At 45.4% G+C, this 21,561-nt stretch overlaps 1 protein-coding gene across 1 annotated transcript in view; it reads left to right on the forward strand.

Annotated features, from left to right (window-relative positions):
- LOC115156859 (glypican-5) overlaps positions 1-21,561 on the forward strand; it is a gene marked incomplete at its 3' end in the record, with an annotated part of 150,966 nt that overhangs the window by 17,743 nt on the left and 111,662 nt on the right. Inside the window, exon 2 of the mRNA XM_029704637.1 lies at positions 13,972-14,133. Within this exon, the coding sequence (XP_029560497.1) occupies positions 13,972-14,133 (162 nt within the window). The remainder of the gene's footprint in view (positions 1-13,971; positions 14,134-21,561) is intronic.

The following is a 21,561-nucleotide window of genomic DNA, read 5'->3' on the forward strand; positions in this document are numbered from 1 at the left end:
CTCACATAATGTAGTTACAACTTTACAGCGTAGTTTGGTCAAAGGCAATATTGTTTGTTCACTGTCTGTTGTCTTGACAACGTACGTTTGGCATGTCCTCAGCAGGTCTGTTGCAGAAACAAAGGTCATGTGGTTTGGTAAGAAGAATGCCCCTCTCCCCACAGGTGTGATTACTACCTCTGAGGGTTTAGAGCTTGAGGTAGTCACCTCATACACGTACTTGGGTGTATGGCTAGACGGTACACTGTCCTTCTCTCAGCACATATCAAAGCTGCAGGCTAAAGTTAAATCTAGACTTGGTTTCCTCTATTGTAATCACTCCTCTTTCACCCCAGCTGCCAAACTAACCCTGATTCAGATGACCATCCTACCCATGCTAGATTACGGAGACGTTTTATAGAATTTATAGATCGGCAGGTAAGGGTGCTCTAGAGCGGCTAGATGTTATTTACCATTCGGCCATCAGGTTTACCACCAATGCTCCTTATAGGACACATCACTGCACTCTATACTCCTAGTAAACTGGTCATCTCTGTATATCTGCCGCAAGACCCACTGGTTGATGCTTATTTATAAAACCCCCTCACTCCCCCCTATCTGAGATATCTACTGCAGCCCTCATCCTCCACATACAACACCCGTTCTGCCAGTCACATTCTGTTAAAGGTCCCCAAAGCACACACATCCCTGGGTCGCTCGTGTTTTCAGTTCACTGCAGCTAGCGACTGGAACGAGCTGCAACAAACACTCAAACTGGACAGTTTTATCTCAATCTCTTCATTCAAAGACTCAATCATGGACACTCTTACTAACAGTTGTGGCTGCTTTGCGTGATGTATTGTTGTCTTTACCTTCTTGCCCTTTGTGCTGTTGTCTGTGCCCAATAATGTTTGTACCATGTTTTGCTGCTGCCATGTTGTGATACTACCATGTTGTTGTCAAGTTGTGTTGCTTGCTACCATGCTGTGTTGTCATATGTTACTGCCTTGCTATGTTGTTGTCTTCGGTCTCTCTTTATGTAGTGTTGTGTTGTCTCTCTTGTCGTGATGTGTGTTTTGTCCTATATTTATATTTTATGATTTTTTTTATTTTTGAGTCGGGCTAGACTCAGGATCTCTTATTGGATTTCAGTCTAAGTCGGGCTGATCTGGTGGGTGTTTATTGGATACTAGCCTCTACCGAGTCCACAACAATCGGATATTCTGTTTTTTAGGGGAAATGGAGAGATCCTGTGACGTGACTTCCGCTTTTGGACGTTAACAAGGCAACACTCCATCTTAACTCCTCCACATTTACCAGATTGGTTGAACCGTGTAGAACAGAACCTCCCCCCAACAGTTGTTTTCTTCTTGTCAAGACCAGTATGTAGGGGATCTAGTTTCAGACGTTTCTTTTACATCTGCTACGTTAGGTTACTCGCGGTTTATTGGATACCAGCCAGGCCCCTACCTTATTGGGTGTCTGTTCTGAAGTGTGAACTGGCCAATTATTTTCCTTTGTTAAACTTGTTTCATAACATCAAACAGGCAACGACTACCAGGTAGATTTGCTTTTGCGTCATTGTGATAAGCGCCTTGTCATAACCATTGTCGTAACCACTGGATTTGATGGAAAGGCTGGGGTTGAAGTGATCTTTTGTTGCGTATGCTCCTTTGCTCCTCAGGGACAGGATGAAGGTGTCAGCAGTAGAGCCTAGCAGGTCATCTGGGAGAGTAAGCCCAGTTGTAAGGCACCTCCCGCTTATGAAAAAAAACTACTGAATTACTGCACAAACACTTTAGTGCAGTAGTGACTATGTAGAGACTTGTAGGGATTGTTCAGTGAATGTGTAGTTTATGCACTACTCAGGATATGCAAGTAGAGTTTTGTAGTGTTCAGTAGGAAAACAGTGCTTCCAGTAGTAAATAGGTAGATCTTTACTACTTGATGTTGGTAGTAAATAAGTAGTCACAACAGACTACACTGGCTTTTCGCGACCGCAGAAGACAAAGAAGGAAGTAGTTGGTTGTTGTTAGCGAGCTACTGTTTTTGACGATCCGGAATGTAATCATCTTCCATCCTTTATCATCCTGTCTTTTATAGCCCTTATTGCTGGCAACATCTGTAAGTTTAAATGTCCTTAATATTTTATGAATACTGTCATGACGTTGCATAGCCGGAAATCCAAGATGGCGTAGCAGTCAGGCGTCTTTATCTTCGTCTTGTCGTGTCCCGTGTATATATCTTGCTATATCCTTTTTCTTCGCATATATTTTTAAAATTTTTCTTAGCCTCAATTTCAACATACTCTCATGAGACCCGCCTCACCCAATGTGGTATGAATCTGCTATTTTCTTTACTTTACAACCGGAACACCCAACAGAAGCGGTCATCAGCTAACCTTAATCCCGGACAACTCCTGGCCGTCTGCACAGCACGATTCAACCCAGAGCATATCGGACTTCTTCTTCTCCATATCTCCGGATTCCTACCGCAAGCTCTGAACCTTTTCACCTGGATCATCGCAGCTAGCTAGCTGCTATCCGAGTGGCTACTCCTGGCTAACGTCTCTGTCCAAAGCAAGCACCAATTAGCCTGGAGCTAGCCTATGCTAGGCCCATCTCCCATCTAGCTGAAAAGGTCCATCAGCCACTCCTTGGGATACAATACCTATTTTGCCAATTGGCCTGGACCCCTTTTACTGTCGATACGGAGCCCCGCCAATTCATCACGACTGGACTACTGACGTAGTCAACAGGCTCCTCCAATTCAACAGGCTCCTCCGTCGCGACGTCCCCTGATTGCCCATCTGCTAGCCGCGGCCCGCTAGCTGTCTAGAGCATATTGGACTGTTAGCTGAAGAGGTCCATCAGCCAATTTCTTGGGCTACTATACCTATTTTTCCAATTGGCCTGGACCCTTTTACTACACGGAGCCCTGCTGATCCATCACGACTGGTCTGCCGACGTAACCGCACAAGGAGGCTACAACAGACTTCTTCTGTCGCAACGTCCCTCTAAGGCCCTTCTGCTAGCCTGCTAGCCCCGGCCCGCTAGCTGTCTGAATCGCCGTGTCTGCAGCCCGCCTAGCTACTCACTGGACCCTATGATCACTCGGCTACGCATGCCTCTCCCTAATGTCAATATGTCTTGTCTATTACTGTTTTCGTTAGTGATTATTATCTTATTTCACTGTAGAGCCTCCAGCCCTGCTCAATATGCCTTAGCTAACCCTTTTGTTCCACCTCCCACACATGCGGTGACCTCACCTGGTTTAAATGGTGTCTCTAGAGACAATACCTCTCTCATCGTCACTCAATGCCTAGGTTTACCTCCACTGTATTCACATCCTACCACACCTTTGTCTGTGCATTATGCCTTGAATCTATTCTACCGCGCCCACAAACCTGCTCCTCTTACTCTCTGTTCACAAACGTTCTTATATCCTTTAGCCGTACCCTTATCCTACTCCTTCTCTGTTCCTCTGGTGATGTAGAGGTTAATCCAGGCCCTGCAGCCCCCAGCATCACTCCCATTCCCCAGGTGCTCTCATTTGTTGACTTCTGTAACTGTGAAAGCCTTGGTTTCATGCATGTTAACATTAGAAGCCTCCTCCCTAAGTTTGTTTAATTCACTGCTTTAGCACACTCTGCCAACCCGGATGTCCTGGCTTATGAAGGCCACCAAAAACCCTGAAATTTCCATTCCTAACTATAACATTTTCCGACAAGATAGAACTGCCAAAGGGGGCGGAGTTGCAATCTACTGCAGAGATATCCTGCAGAGTTCTGTCTTACTATCCAGGTCTGTGCCCAAACAATTTGAGCTTCTACTTTTAAAAATCCACCTTTCCAGAAACAAGTCTCTCACCGTTGCCGCTTGCTATAGACCACCTTCAGCCCCAAGCTGTGCCCTGGACTACCGACGTAGTATGTGAATTGATTGCCCCCCATCTATCTTCAGAGCTCGTGCTGTTAGGTGACCTAAACTGGGACATGCTTAACACCCCGGCCATCCTACAATTTAATCTTGATGCCCTCAATCTCACACAAATTATCAATGAACCTACCAGGTACAACCCCAAATCCGTAAACAAGGGACCCTCATACAAGGCACCCTCATACATATCATCCTAATCAACTTGCCCTCCAAATACACCTCTGCTGTCTTCAACCAGGATCTCAGCGATCACTGCCTCATTGCCTGCGTCCGTAATGGTTCTGCGGTCAAACGTCCCCCCTTATCACTGTCAAACGCTCCCTAAAACACTTCAGCGAGCAGGCCTTACTAAACGACCTGGCCCGGGTATCCTGGAAGGATATTGACCTCATTCCGTCAGTAGAGGATGCCTGGTTATTTTTTAAAGTGCTTTCCTCACCATCTTAAATAAGCATGCCCCATTCAAAAAATGTAGAACCAGGAACAGATATAGCCCTTGGTTCACTCCAGACCTGACTGCCGTTGACCAGCACAAAAACATCCTGTGGCACACTGCATTAGCATCGAATAGCCCCGGCGATATGCAACTTTTCCGGGAAGTTAGGTACCAATATACACAGGCAGGAAAGCAAAGGCTAGCTTTTTCAAACATAAATTTGCATCCTGTAGCACAAATTCCAAAAAGTTCTGGGACACTGTAAAGTCCATGGAGAATAAGAGCACCTCCTCCCAGCTGCTCACTGCACTGGGGCTAGGAAACACTGTCACCACCGATAAATCCACGATAATTGAGAATTTCAATAATCATTTTTCTACGGCTGGCCATGCTTTTCACCTGGCTACCCCTACCCTGGTCAACAGCCCTGCACCCCGCACAGCAACTTGCCCAAGCCTCCACCATTTCTCCTTCACCCAAATCCAGATAGCAGATGTTCTGAAAGAGCTGCAAAATCTGGACCCCTACAAATCAGCCGGCCTGGACATTCTGGACCCTCTCTTTCTAAAATTATCCGCCAAAATTGTTGCAACCCCTATTACTAGCCTATTCAACCTCTCTTTCGTATCGTCTAAGATCCCCAAAGATTGGAAAGCTGCCGTGGTCATCCTTCTCTTCAAAGGGGGAGACACTCTAGACCCAAACTGCTACAGACCTATATCTGTCCTACCCTGTCTTTCTATGGTCTTCGAAAGCCAAGTTAACAAACAGATCACCGACCATTTCGAATCCCACCCTACCTTCTCTGCTATGCAATCTGGTTTCCGAGCTGGTCATGGGTGGACCTCAGCCACGCTCAATGTCCTAAACGATATCATAACCGGCATTGATAAGAGACAATACCGTGAAGCTGTATTCATCGACCTGGCTAAGGCTTTCGACTCTGTCAATCACCACATTCTTATCGGCAGACTCAACAGCCTAGGTTTCTCAAATGACTGCCTCGCCTGGTTCACCAACTACTTCTCAGACAGAGTTCAGTGTGTCAAATCGGAGGGCCTGTTGTCCGGACCTCAGGCAGTCTCTATGGGGGTGCCACAGGATTCATTTCTCGGGCCGACTCTTTTCTCTGTATACATCAATGATGTCGCTCTTGCTGCTGATTCTCTGATCCACCTCTACGCAGATGACACCATTCTGTATACTTCTGGCCCTTCTTTGGACACTGTGTTAACTAACCTCCAGACAAGCTTCAATGCCATACAACGCTCCTTCCGTGGCCTCCAACTGCTCTTAAATGCAAGTAAAACTAAATGCATGCTCTTCAACCGATCGCTGCCCGCACCTGCCCACCCGTCCAGCATCACTACTCTGGACGGTTCTGACTTAGAATATGTGGACAACTACAAATACCTAGGTGTCTGGTTAGACTGTAAACTCTCCTTCCAGACTCACATTAAGCATCTCCAATCCAAAATTAAATCTAGAATCGGCTTCCTATTTCGCAAACAAAGCATCCTTCACTCATGCTGCCAAACATATCCTCGTAAAACTGACTATTCTGCCAATCCTTGACTTTCGGCGATGTCATTTACAAAATAGCCTCCAACACTCTACTCAGGAAATTGGATGCAGTCTATCACAGTGCCATCCGTTTTGTCACCAAAGCCCCATATACTACCCACCACTGCGACCTGTATGCTCTCGTTGGCTGGCCCTCGCTTCATATTCGTCGCCAAACCCACTGGCTCCAGATCATCTATAAGTCTTTGCTAGGTAAAGCCCCGCCTTATCTCAGCTCACTGGTCACCATAGCAGCACCCACCCGTAGCACACGCTCCAGCAGGTATATTTCACTGGTCACCCCCAAAGCCAATTCCTCCTTTGGCCGCCTTTCCTTCCAGTTCTCTGCTGCCAATGACTGGAACAAATTGCAAAAATCACTGAAGCTGGAGACTCATATCTCCCTCACTAACTTTAAGCACCAGCTTTCAGAGCAGCTCACAGATCACTGCACCTGTACATAGCCCATCTGTAAACAGCCCATCCAACTACCTCATCCCCATACTGTTATTTATTTTTTTGCTCCTTTGCACCCCAGTATCTCTACTTGCACATGAATCTTCTGCACATCTATCACTCCAGTGTTTAATTGCTATATTGTATTTATTTCGCCACTATGGCCTATTTATTGCCTTACCTCCCTTATCTTACCTCATTTGCACACACTATATATTGAGTTTTTCTATTGTGTTATTGACTGTATGTTTGTTTATTCCATGTGTAACTCTGTGTTGTTGTATGTGTCGCACTGCTTTGCTTTATCTTGGCCAGGTCGCAGTTGTAAATGAGAACTTGTTCTCAGCTAGCCTACCTGGTTAAATAAAGGTTAAATAAAAAACATATATATATATATATATATAACTTTTTACCACATCAAAAAGGTTGCTAGCCAAAATGGTCTTGTGTTTAGGAGCTAGCCCCATTGAAATGTAACTATGTAACCTCTGTTCTTGTCATGGTAACAGTCTTGTGTGTTTGTATGCAAATGTACAGTATGTTCATATTAGTATACTTACCCATTCTACTCACCTCTTTTGACCTGTTGCCAAGGAGGCCCTCGACATAAGATGACTGGAGGTTTTTCTGTGTTGTCTTACGCGATTTCTGTTAGCAGATGATTGACAATGGCTTATAATTGGTTGTCTCTTGTGCTTGTCTTTATTTTCTAAAAGGTTACAAGGTGGAGAAATGTGGCTGCAACAAAAAAGAGGATCTGAAGATAGTTAAGTCAAAGCTGAATGAAGGCTAGTCCTCAAAGGGATTAACAAAAGTGTAAATATGTAATTCATTTAATAATAATAAAAATGTGAGTGAGAGAGACTGTAATTTCTTCAAACAATAATCTTTATTTAATAACAATTGCAATAATGGAGAGGTTAATAAATCAGATGGAGTGTTAAGAGCCCAACGAATGGTGTTGGGTCTCAGCTTATATAGCCAAGTATTCTTATGCAACGATATAACACGTGATTATAGCTTACCATAGCCTATCACATCTCTCAAGCAGTTTGTAACTGTTGCTATGTGTGTGTGTCAAAAGAAGACTAGGGTTAGGACGAGGTGGCCTTAGCTGACTATAACGAGTGCGCTGAGAATGGGGAAACAAGTTCAGGGAATGAGTGTTTCAATAAATAAACGCAACTAAATACAAAACAAGAAACACGAACAATGCACAGACATGACACAGAAACAATGACGACTGGGGAAGGAACCAAAGGGAGTGACATATATAGGGAAGGTAATCAGGGAAGTGATGGAGTCTGATGACGCGCAGGTGCGCGTAACGATGGTGACAGGTGTGCGCCATAATGAGCAGCCTGGTGACCTAGAGGCCAGAGAGGGAGCACACGTGACAGTACCCCCTCCCCGACGCACGGCTCCAGCCGCAGGACACCGACCAAAATGACAATCCCGGGGATCAGGAGCGAACCGGTAACCTCTGCTGAGGCGCGGGAAACCTGTCAGTCCAGTTGAAATGTAGGAGCCTCGCGACCTAGAGTGCCGGAGAGAGCATATGTGACAGTTCCCCATCCCAGGGGCACGTTCGGCTCCAGCCGCAGGATGCCAACCAAAGAGACAATCTCGGGGGTCAGGGGCGGACCGGTCACCTCTGCTGATGCGCGGGAATTTGACAGACCGGCTGTAGCAGGGGAGCCTGGTGATCCGGCTGAGGCATGAGAGCCTGACGTGCTGGTGGAAGCAGGGGAGCCTGGTGATCCGGTGAAGGTGTGAAAGCCCGACGAGCCAGCTGTAGCAGGGGAGCCTGGCGATCCGCCTGTAGGGGCTCCCAGACCCGACGTCATTCCCACCGAAACAAAAACTCCCTGATGCTTCCCTTAGGGGGGGCGTCACTCTGTGGCGATGTGCACTGAGAGTAGGGAAGCAAGTTCTGGGAGTGAGTGTTTTAATAAATAAATGCAAATAAATACAAAACAAGAAACACGAATAACGCACAGACATGACACAGAAACAGAAACAATGACGCCTGGGGAAGGAACCAAAGGGAGTGACATATATAGGGAAGGTAATCAGGGAAGTGATGGAGTCTGATGACGCGCAGGTGTGCATTATGATGGTGACAGGTGCGCGCCATAATGAGCAGCCTGGTGACCTAAAGACCGGAGAGGGAGCACACTTGAAACTCACATTGTATTCAGCTAATAGTATGAGACCAAACCCAATTCTCAGTTCTCATTTTCTAAAGAACATCTTGTTCTTGTTTCTTCGATAATGGGAAGCTACATATGGATAAGATTGTAGCTTGTGACAGCTGGCCTAGACCTTTCACGTGACAACACCCCCACAGCAACAGCCACTTAGAACAACATTAAAGAGGTTGTTCTACACTTTCCCGATTTTTACAAGCTTAAAGAAGTTTAACGCGATTTTTCCCTCACAGTTTGTAGAAACGTATTATTTATTGTTTGACGATATAACTACAGTTAGAAACTTTAGGAATGAACATGTGCAATAGTCTAGTAGTGACACACTAGTGAAACAAGAAGATGTCAATAGTGATTTTGAAGAGGCAAACAGTAGGAAATATGTGGGTTTTCAATAGTAATTCAAAAGTGTTTATGTAGGAAATGAAAAGGATCAGGAGCAATTCAGTAGTGATCAGTAGTGACATAACACTATACACACAAATGGCAGTAGTAATTGAGTAACATGTTGGCATTATATAGTAATTCAATAGTGAACATGTAGGAATTGTGTGGGTTTTAAGTAGTAGATAGCCAAGAGCTCAGTAGTTACACACTAGTCATTAAGGGAGACTTATGTAGTGCTTTGTTCACCAGTAGTGAAATGTCCCAATTTATCACTCATTACTACTTAAAAAACGACAAATCACTACTGGTTAACTACACATCTCAGTAGCAATCAAGTAGCGAAACCAGTAGGTTTTGTGTAGATCTTGTGTAGTGGTGATGAGTAGTAATTCAGTAGTACTTTTTCATGAGGCCATGGTCAGTCAAACAGCTGTTTGGGCAGACAGTCAGAGTGCTGTAGATAGGCAAGGCCTGTGGCTGAAGCTAAACCCTCTAACTGTTTTAAAGCACCCTTTTCGCAAACCTCTCAGCCTCCACATCCAACAACCCAGTCCCCTATCGCCTATCAACTCCTTTGACCCACATCCAACATTCCCTAGTGCCCTCTGACTCTGTCCTCAAACCCTTTACCCCCACATCCTCAATTCCACCAGTCCACTAAGCCTCAAGTGGCCCCTCTACTTGAGCCCCTCTGCCCCACCCCCCTCCTTCTCAATCCTCTAACCCACATCCAACTGCCCCCAGTGCCCCATAACCCTGCCCTCAACCTCTTTGCCCCCAAATCCAATAATCCACTAGACCTCTAGCGCCCCCACATCCAACAACCCAACAGTCTACCAAGCCCCAAGTGCCCCTTGGCCCCAACCCGTCTGAACCACATCCAAGCCTGCCCGGCCCCATGGCCCTGGCCTCTGGCTCTGGACCCCTGCGCCAGTCACTGTGGGCACTGCCAGCTCGAATGCATGGAAAAGCCTGACATTCCAGGCGCGATTCAGGGCCGTCCAAAAATGCAGGTATGCGGCAAAGCCCCTTTTGAGCCGTGTTTTCTTTAAACACTGTCCCGCCCAAGCACAGCAAATCAATACCGAGTAAATATCCTGCAGGTTCACTGGATGGGACGACTTCAAAAGGACGGCGCTTCCTGAGGTGGAAGAGTCTAGTAGAGAGAGAGGCAGCAATATGTAGAGGACTAAACTCCTGCATTAATGACCTGCTTTCCCACAAAGTTATTCCTGTTCTCTGAAAAACATATCCAAACAGCAGCATCAGGAAATCGCCGGCCTCCCCGCCAATACCCTATCCAAATCAAAACAACATTTCTACTCAAAACTAAATGTCCACGCCTTATTGACTAGATGTGTATGGCAAGCAAATTGTGCCTGGGATGTTTTTTAAGGAAGTCTGGCTGCTAACCAAGGGCGCTTTTCTACCATCAAGACTTTCTCCCGTTTTTTACCCACAGGGTACCCAAGGGCACTGAGACGTGGCGGAAGTAATTATGACCAACAAGTTGAGACTTCGTGAATGGAGCGGTGGCTTAATACGCCCAATTAGTCCGGAGGTATTTGTCACCTGAGGCCAATTAGGGAATTACAGGGCTGAGTTGACATTCTGACTCGGTACTCTGAGCGGTGTGTGAATGTCTGGCCAGGCAGAACGAGCGGAGCGGCGCACACACTAATCGCTAATTTACCACCAGGACCTGTGGAGTTGGGCCTTGCCCCACCAACTCTTTTGGGTCTGTATCAAATTACATTAGTGCTAAGGGACTGTAGGTATGCCCTGCAAGAGACTAAAGCATTGTTGTATAAGGGGCAGGAGTTTTGCCCTTAAAGGAACTTAAGCCACATCGAGACCATGAGCTACGATGGCTGTTACCATAAAAAAATGTACCATGAATGCTTTTGTTGAAAGGAAAATATTTTGTTGAGAGGAAATGTATGATAGTAACTGACTATATCTTAGACTAAACATCCGAGAGATTGCAGTGTTTTTCAAGCTTTTGTTCGTATTACAGTATGTCTCAGATATTACGTTGACACAAAGGGAGGATTAGCAAAGGTCACTTCAATGGGCTGTGAATCACTTGCTATTGTTCAGTTCCCTTTGGCGTTGGACTCTTTGCGAATTGCAAGACCTGTCCAATATTAAAGGACTTGCAACAATCTGTTCGTTACTTCACCCCACAAAATGCTGGTTCTTCTCATCAGCGTTCAACAAAGTCCATAACAGCAATCTACCCACCATATGGACAACATAGATAAGACCTTGGTTCTAATCAATGTTCTGGAATATTCCTGACACCGTTGACCTGTCCTGATAGCGGCGGTTGGTGGCTGTGGCTGCCAAAGTCTTTATGGGTATCTCTTTCTCCCCCGTCGCTAGACATGAAGGACTGGGAGGCCAAGCTGGATTCCACTGTGAGTCTGCGGCTTGGATATTAGTTTCATATTGGAGATAAACAGAGTGGTGAGCCAGCCAGGAGAGAAAGGGTCAGGGGCATAGAGAGAAGAGCATGGTGAAGGGTTCTGGGAAAGAGACAGAAGGAGAGATGGGGTCAGGAACAGTGTGTGAGAGGTCTGGGATAGAGGGTCAGCAACACATAAACAGGGCTTGGAGCCAGACGGAGACAACAGATAAAGGCAGAGGGGCAGTCTGAGACAGAGAACAGGAGGAAAAAAAGAACCAGACACAAGAAGGAAGGGTGTTCTGGGACAGAGAAAAGGAGGGAGACAGTCAGACAGATAGAGGGAGAGACGTGTGGAGGTCAGTCCAGTCGTGACCCCATTACTAGGTGATTGGAAAAGATGGGGGCTCAGTGGACTCTCTCTCCCTCTGGGTAATTAAGTGACAGCCATGTGGTGCTAGGGGCATGTCAAACAAATGAACGAGAGAGGGAATGAGACAAGTGAGGGGGAAGCTCTAGGCCTGGCGTATAGGCCCACACCACCTGCCCCCCACTCACCTCGCCTCTCCAACCAACCCCCAAAATGAGTTATCGTATCAGGGCACAGCCTTATGAGCACCCGGCTGGAGGGGACGGGGGTGGTGGGGGACAGCAAGGGGGATGAGGGGGTGGGGGGGGGGGCAGCGAAGAGGGGAACGGCAGAGGGGGATAGTTTTAATATTACACGTTCTGCTAACTGTGGCCAGCCTCGGTGATGTCATGGCCGTGTTTATATATGGAACTGACACTTTGAGAGTGGTAGAGGAGGGTGTCAGGCAGTGTGTCACGACAGGGTGGACTGACTAATGTGGGAACTGTGTTGATGTCATGGTGCCTGATTGAGCCTCACTCAGGTTCATATTAGATCGTATTAGATGACTCTTTATGTGGTTTATTATGGGCCAAGATATTATGGCTAGTGCGAGTCCAGTTTATAGAGTGATGTAGAAGTCCCATCGTGACTCACATAGTGTGTGTGTGTGTGTGTGTGTGTGTGTGTGTGTGTGTGTGTGTGTGTGTGTGTGTGTGTGTGTGCTTGCAGAGGCTATATGATCTAAGACATTCACCAGTACTATTTATACTCCAAGCAGAGCTTGTGTTTTTAGTGGTAAGCTAAGCATGTATGAAATTCTACATAATCTAATATACTTTCTCTCGTTCTCTCTCCTCTTTTTCTATGCTCAGGTTATTTCTCAAAATGTTGTTAGGTTACAGCATTCTGAAATTGATTAAATAATTTCCTCCCGTCATCAATACGTCATAATGACAAAGCGAAACAGGTTTTTAGAACTTTTTGCAAATGTATTAAAAATAAAAAACAGAAATACCTTATTTGCATCAGTATTCAGACCCTTTGCTATGAGACTCAAAATTGAGCTCAGTTGCATCCTGTTTCCATTGATCATCCTTGAGATATTTTTACAACTTGATTGGAGTCCACCTGTGGTAAATTCAATTGATTGGACATGATTTGGAAAGGCACGCCTGTCTATACAAGGTCCCACAGTTCACAGTGCATGTCAGAGCAAAAATCAAGCCATGAGGTCGAAGGAATTTTCCGTAGATCTCCGAGATAGGATTGTTTCGAGGCACAGATCTGAAGACCCCCCCCCCAAGAATACAGTGGCCTCCATCATTCTTAAATGGAAGAAGATGGAACCATCAAGACTCCTCTCAGAGCTGTCTGTCCGGCCAAACTGAGCTTTCAGGGGAAGAAGGGCCTTGGTCAGGGAGGTGACCAAGAACCCAATGGTCACTCTGACAAGATGGGAGAACCTTCCAGAAGGACAAATGTCTCTGCAGAACTCAACCAATCAGGCCTTTATGGTAGAGTGGCTATGCGGAAGCCACTCCTCAGTAAAAGGCACATGACAGCTGCTTGGAGTTTGCCAAAAGGCACCTGAAGGACTCTCAGACCATGAGAAACAAGATTCTCTGTTCTGATGAAACCAAGATTGAACTCTTTGGCCTGCGTCAGGTCTGGAGGAAACCTGGCACTGTCCCTACGTTGAAGCATAGTGGTGGCAGCACCATGCTGAGGGGATGTTTTTCAGTGGCAGAGACTGGGAGACTAGTCAGGATCGAGGGAAAGATGAACGGAGCAAAGTACAGAGAGATCCTTGATGAAAACCTGCTACAGAGCGCTCAGGACCTCAGACTGGGGCAAAGTTTCACCTTCCAATAGGACAACAGCACTAAGCATACAGCCAAAACAACGTAGGAGTGGCTTTGGGACAAATGCTCACCCTGAAGTGTTCTGGCTACATGATGAACAAAGGCTAGAATTATTTTTCAGAAAGTATTTCGATATTGCTCAATTTCCTTTTTTAACGCCTGGGCGAGAAGGATACGTGTATTGTTTTGTATTGTAATGTGACAAGGTAATCGATAGCTGTACTTTGTTATGATTTGTTAAATGTAATTTTGTTTTGTATTTTGTGCACACGAAATAGCGTCTTATAAGCCCATAAGGGCTATGCAGTGTATGACACAGAAATAAAATCAATCAAATATAGACCTAACCCTGTCCTCTCTCTCTCTCTCCCTCTGTCCCATCAGATGTGGACCTGTTGGTGTGTAAGCACCAGGGCCCGTCCTGCTGCACCCGCAAGATGGAGGAGAGCTACCAGGCGGCGGTGAGACGAGAGACTCTCCAGAGCGTCCGCTCCTACAGCTTCGAGCTGAAGTACCTCATCTCCGGCCATGCCACCGCCTTCCAGGGTAAGGAGAGGGGAAAATTGGGATGGGATTGGAAGGTATTTTAGGGAATGGAGTGATAGTGGGACAGGTAAGGGATTTTAACCAGGTTAGAGATAGAGGAACTCTTTCCGTTTGTAAACCAATTTGGCAAAAACGTCACTGTCCTAAACCACAAGAAAGGAAATGGAACAGAGGAAGCTACTTTATTGTACTTGGATGAGGCCTGTAAACGCATCTCTTTGCTGACATACAGTTGAACTTGTCTATATTTTCCACCAGCATAAACAGTTGAAAACCAAACAGTTTTATTTGTTTTGCTAGTTATTTGTAAAAAAAGATATATATTTGTTGAGGAATTCATTAAAATGTTTTTATTCCAATCCTCTTGGGCCACTGTTGCTGGCTCCAGCTCTAGTTCCTGACTCTTGCTCAGGCTAGTTTTTGATTGGTCAAGAGGGCACAGCTATCTTCCTTTCCCCTCAGTGGTTTTGGGAGAAGCTGGGTTGTGGAGAGGTAGACTAGGGAGGGTAGAGAGTGGAATGGTAGACGTTAACGCAGGATTCTGCTTTTTTTCACGCAGAAAAGGAAAGATAAAATGCAGAAAAAAATATCTTGCTGCGTTTTCTAAGCGCAGATCTAAAATGCTTATTTTTGTCAATTCTGCTCGGCTTCAGTTAAGGTTCGCTCCAAATCATGAATGTAAAAAGTCAAATTATGTGCTTCAGTTGCACTTCTCCACTTGGATTAAATATCTTTGGCCTTGTCATTGGACCACCCGACAGCACTCTGACTGATCTGTGAAGGCTACTTTTCTCCGGTACTTTCCTCCTGTGTAGTTTTTTTCGGTAACAAGTTAAAATGCAAGATTAACTTCAAGCAAAACATTAGGGAATGTAGCTGGCTACCCCTTTTTCTCCCCAATTTCGTGATATCCAATTGGTAGTTACAGTCTTGTCCCATCGCTGCAACTCCCATACAGACTCGGGAGAGGCGAAGGTTGAGAGCCAAGCGTCCTCCAAAACATGACCCTGCCAAGCAGCACTGCTTCTTGACATACTGCTCGCTTAACCCCGAAGCCAGCCGCAACAATGTGTCGGAGGAAACACCGTACAGCTGGCGTCCAAAGTCAGCTTGCTGGCATCTGGCCTGCCACAAGGAGTCGCTAAAGCGCGATGGGACAAGGTCATCCCGGCCGGCCAAACCCTCCAATAGCCTGGACGACGCTGGGCCAATTGTGCTCCCCTCATGGGTCTCCCGGTCACGGCCGGCTGTGACACAGCCTGGGATCAATCTCGGGTCTGTAGTGACGTCTCAAGCGCCTTAGACCACTCGAGAGGCCCTAAACATGAGAAATATGATGCCCATGCCTCATTTTTTGTTTTTTCACCATAAGCTAATTTACTTAGCTATGTGTGACTGCTAGCCAAATAGCATTGCACTTCTGTTGTCTTCTGATGAGAACTATTTTCTGGCAAATGTGTCGGTTGCACTAATGTATTTTGTGTTAAGTAAAACTATAGTATCACGCCCCTTATCATTCTATTGAAGCAAAACTCCACGGTTGACCTTCAATTTAAAATGCAGGTAAAATGGTTTATAAGACAGGTTTCTTTATGGTCTGCAGTATGAAAATGCAGATTTCTGAAATTTACGTGACCTCTGGTACCCTCTGACCCTCTGGTACCCTCTGACCCTCTGGGCCTCTGAGCCTCTGGGCTGCAGTAGTTTATGAGCGGAAGTCTGTCCACTGTGCCACTTTCTGACTGCTTGGCTTTCTCTGAGGGCAGCAGTAGATGGATGGATGGTTGGCAGGTCTGCCTGAGGGGCTAGTTCGGCTGCCAGAGGGGCTTTTACTGGGCCAAGCAGGGCCAGCTCCGGTCCAGCCCCCCCAGCCTTGTCCTCTCCGATTGGGGTGACTGGTAATTGCAATGTCATTTGAAATTTCCTAAACGGACAGATTTTTCTCTGTAAACCTCCAGTGCTATCCCACAAAGTCTACTGGCGAGCGGTTCTGAATGTTTTTGGTGCTGCAGGAATTTGTGTACCATGCAATTTGTTTTATAAGACAATGTACTGTGTGCATAGGCATTATGCTGGCCAGTTTTGTTTTATATGATTGTTGTTCGGATACTAGTGGTTTGTTGGACTCCTTCATGGAAATATGTGTGCATGATATATGCAAGTACGTGAGAGTGGGTCAAGTTGAGCCAAAGGGTTAGTTGAGCCACCTCTTGTTTCTACGAAACCATACACAAAATGTATCATGTGACTAAATATTTAGGAAGAGTTCATCATTTCATGGAGTCTGATGGAAGAAATCACATGGAAAAAGTGGTAAGCAAGTTAGGTCCTAAAAACAGACTTTCCCCAAATCAAATGAATGTATTGTTATAGGTTTCATGATGCTTGTATCTAAACAAGTATACTTTTTATACATAATTTAGCGTCTCTATAAGCTTCAATATGAGGTCCTAAACCTAGCATGAAAGGGCATCCTTGTAGCTGTGTGGGCTAATATAGTCAAAATGTTTGCCTTGGGGTAAGTTGAACCAATGGCATAATATGCCTAGTATTTTTGCAATATGTCATGCATATGAACTTAAGATAGTCTAGTAAAACAAGTAGGAATCTAGCCACCCTTGAGGTTCTTGAAAGAGCAGCCAAGGAAGTGAGAGAAGGGAAGCAGCAGCAAGGGAGGAAAGAATAGACTGAAGGACGCTGAAGAGGTACATTGACAATAAAGACAATGAACATGTACCTGTGTGAAAGAGAGGCTATGACAGAGTAGCAGAGGACGTGGAGTCTGAGCTTGATAAAGAGAGGCTATGACAGAGTAGCAGAGGACGTGGAGTCTGAGCTTGATAAAGAGAGGCTATGACAGAGTAGCAGAGGACGTGGAGTCTGAGCTTGATAAAGAGAGGCTATGACAGAGTAGCAGAGGACATGGAGTCTGAGCTTGATAAACATGTCAAGAATATCGTGGAGCAGTTTCATTGGCTTAGTAGCCTCAAAAGCAGAGAACTTGCCTATGGGTTGGCACATCAAAACAACATTCCTGTCCCAGACAACTGCTCAAGAAGGGCAAGTGATATCAAACAGAGATATCTGTATCTGAATGTAGGCATACATTTAAGATATACAGTGAGATGATCAAGTGAAGACATAATAAAGGTCTCAGTACAATATTCTAGCAGGTGGATTCATTTGTCGTTATGAACATAACTTCCTGCTTACCTCATGTCTGAAGCCTTCTGAAGCAAGGTCAGGCGCTCAACATGTCTCGACAGAAATAGATTTAATCAACTATGGAACAACAATAGAAGCCATGGTGATGTTGGTGATGATGATGTCAGTTGCCTCGGTTCTAAGCTCAACTTGTTCCATTGGCGTGCTGTGTGGAGATTTGGCGTGTGTTGCTGTGGAGAAAGTCAAGTAGGGGAGCGACGTCTCGCGAGGTGTTTTAAATATCCTAGGAAGTCACTGTTATGACATGACGGTGGAGCGGAGACGTGCTTGCGATGGTGACATCGGTCCCTTTCTCATTGGTGTGTGTGCGTATGCGTGTGTGTGTGTTTCAGACTGATTTGAAGATACTTGTGTATCTATGACCCTACTGTATCAGAATAATAGACTAGAACACGTTCACCACCTCTCTCATCATATCACCCAGTTTCAGATCTCGATGGCGTCCTACCCCCACACACACACACACTCACACAAATACTCCCTCAGTGCCAGAGCCTCTCCCCAGCCTGCTGCCTCAGCCTCTCCCCAGCCTGCTGCCTCAGCGGGGTTTCCTGCTCTGCTGGAGTGTTTATTTGATCATCACACTCCTCCAGGCCTCCAGGGTGTGGCCTCTGTTTATGTTCCCTTGCTTCTGCTCACTCACAGGCCAAACACCGAGGGAGATGGCTTTTGGTTGGATTTGGATCTCTCTCTCTCTCTCTCTCTCTCTCTCTCTCTCTCTCTCTCTCTCTCTCTCTCTCTCTCTCTCTCCACACACTGACTAACGATCGAGACTCAGCAAAGATTTGACAGGCCCACCCGTAGGCAGATGTGAGTGTGTGTTTTGTTTGGCGGCTGTGTGTTTTGTTAGCCCAAACAGCCTACTGTGTCATGTCATGTACAGGTGGGGACATGTCACGAGTGTGACCCCATTAAAAAACGAATGCAGGGTCCCATCCCGTTGACACAGAGCGGAACAAAACCGTTTCACGTCTTTTTCTCCTGTTTATGGCTAGTGAACAGAACGCGCTCCTCCTGGCCTCCTCCCTTTACCTTTAACCCCGGATAGCTGAACCTCTCTCTGCCAGGCCAGTCTGAATGTTCTGGTCACATGAGGAGGACTGACCAGGCCAACTTAACCACCTAGTAACATTTTTTTAACCCTGTCGTAGAGCTGGGACTATAAACTCAAAATGATCAACGACCATTGCGATCAGTTATTGCCGGCATTTTGCTGATATGGTTTAATACGATACGTACCCTATACTAGAGAAATGTGAAGTTTCAAATGAAATAAGGTTGATAACATGGGTGATTGTTTAATGGCGACAACCATCAGACTAGTTGTAGTAGTTTAAAGGATAATTGTGTGGTGCACATTAATGTTAGAAATGTATTGTTCTATTTATCATTAATCGCATCAATTGAAGCAATTTATCGAAGCATGGATTTTTGTCCATATCACCCTGCTCTACCCTGTATTCTTTCCCTCGCTTCTGGACACCACTGACTTTATTCTCCCTTCTGACATCATCTGTCCTTTTAACATCAGACAGACAGGTCACCTGAATCCCACAGAGACAGGTCAAACTAACTAGGGGTCAGAGGTCAGGAGGCTAGGGGTCAGGTACTTACACACACACACACATACAGACAGGTCACACTAAGACCGGGGGGGTCAGGAGCGGTCAGGATCCGTACATAATATGCTAATTGATAGTGAGTGTTGGGACTAGAGGGAATGGGGTTTAGCCCCAGTCTAGTCTAAGTCTGAGCCGGACCAGATTAGACCCAAAGGGGCTTTGGTAGACAAGAGGACCAGCCTGACCGTTAAAGTGCTCCAGCCAATCAGATCTGGACTAATCTCAAGCCTTTTATTGGCTGAGCTAGGAAGGAGCAGATGGACCAGACACTTATAGAACAGGCCTCTGTGTGATATCTGTGAGAGTGTGTGCTGGTTCCAGGAGGGTCAAGGAGTTTCAGCCACCATGTCAGACAGAGGGGGAAATCCACTCTGAGTCCATCAGTGATTACTGTCCAATCACCTCTTCTTACTCTTCTTGTTTACCATTAACTCTGGTAGGTTTGGCTAGACACTGCTGGACTGTGCTTCTAGGACTATACTACAGGAGTGTGTGTGTGTGTGTGTGTGTGCGTGTGTGTATGAGCGACTGTGTGTGTGTGACGATTGAGTGTGAATGATCAGATTACCCTAACGCAGACCTTAACCTTATCCATGAGGTTGATGAAACATAGCTTACCCTATATCAGTGGCCAGGGGCACGGGGACTGGACACTCAGCTAAATGGCAAAACTGCGTCCCAAATAGCACCCTATTCCTATATCGTGCACTACTTTTGACGAGAGCTCTATAGGCACTGGTCAAAAATAGTGCACTTTTTATGGAATAGGGTGCTATTTTGGATGCAACCCATGTCAACGTATGAGTCCTGGAGTTGAAGAGTTGTTGTTTACACACTCCGCCATCACCATGGATACATACTAACACACAGGTGAAGTTTATTGGTTCCGTACACAGATTTGCAGATGTTATCGCATGTGCAGCGAAATGCTTGTGTTTCTAGCTCCAACAGTGCAGTAATACCTAGGAATAAAAAATTATAAAAAAATACACACACAATCCCTGTATAATCCGTGATTTTCTGGTGTCCCTGCTACATATGTCTCGTGTCTGAGTCGTTGAAATGCGAGCGACAGTAAATGCTGCCTCAGGATATGCGGTTTCCAATTTGTACATCGCCCAGAGTAGTTCCTTGAGAGACTTTGCGATGTCGGCTTGGACGGGAAAATACACGGTATTGTTGATGACTGAAGAAAATTCTTTGCCGGAGGTAATGCGGTCGGCATTTGATGGTGAGATATTGCAGATTGGGAGAACAAAAGGACTTGAGTTTCTGTACATTACCACAGTCACACAATGATCACTAGCCAAAGTGTATTGGCAGCAGACCAGCTTTTAACGCCATGACATTTTCAGGTGCTGATCAATATGTCTATTTATTCAAGTTTTTAATGTGTGCATGCATATTTAGTATTTTATTACAATTTTTTGAAATAATTTCTATTTAACCTTTATTTAACTTGGCAAGTCAGTTAAGAACAAATTCTTATTTAAAATGACAGCCTAGGAACAGTGGGTTAACTTCCTTGTTCAGGGGCAGAACAACAGATTTTTACCTTGTCAGCTCGGGGATTTGATCTAGCAACCTTTTGGTTACTAGTCCAACGCTCTAACCGCTAGGCTACCAGATCCCCATTAGCAGTTGCCAAGGCAGCAACTACTCTTCCTGGGGTCCAAACGTTCTGCATTATTTACATTGCTCAATTATTACATTACAATATTACAATACTACATTACATGACTAAGAATAATGTGTGGATGTGTGCAGTGTGTTTTACTGCGTGTGTTTGTTTTTTGTTATCTTTGTGGGGACCAGAATTAGGATTAGGGGTTTGGGATTAGCATTGAGGTTAGGGTTATGTTAAGGGTTATTGTTAGGGTTTAGGGAAAATAGTATTTTTGAATGGGAATCAATTGTTTGGTCCCCACAAGGATAGTAAAACAAACGTGTGTGTGTGTGTTTCTTCACAGTAGGTGTTGTGCCGTGAGGTGTTGTTTTATCTGGGGCGGTTTTTCAATCAGATTTTCCAGCTTGCTTGAGTTACCTGAGGTGGAATAGTTGAATGTAGCCATGGCTCTATGTAGTAGTGTGTCTCCCATAGTCTGTTCTGGACTTGGGGACTGTGAAGAGACCTCTGGGGGCATTGTCTTGTGGGGTATGTATGAGTGTCTGAGCTGTGTGTTAACGATTGAACGTGCTGTTCGGTACTATTAACACGTCAATACGTCTCACAAAGACCAGTAGCGATGCAGTCAATTTCTCCTCTACTTTGATCCAGGAGAGATTGATGTGCATGTTGTTGATATTGGCGGCAGAAAATGTAGCCAAACTTTAATGAGACTTTTAATTACATAAATATAGTCTGACGCCAGTCATGTTTGACAAATATAATGAAAGATAGTTAACGTTAATGTCTAAGGACTTGATTCTGTCGACATAGTTGAGGCACGGTTCATTCGGATCAAATGGTCACAAGACCAGAGCATGAAGGACAGTGCCTGTTTTGCACCGCACATTACCCACCTTGAATCTGCGTGGAGGCGGTCAGCATTTTGAAACTATTTAAGCATAAATTTAATTA

This window comes from Salmo trutta, chromosome 21 (assembly GCF_901001165.1).
Source record: "Salmo trutta chromosome 21, fSalTru1.1, whole genome shotgun sequence".
Lineage (NCBI taxonomy): Eukaryota > Metazoa > Chordata > Actinopteri > Salmoniformes > Salmonidae > Salmo > Salmo trutta.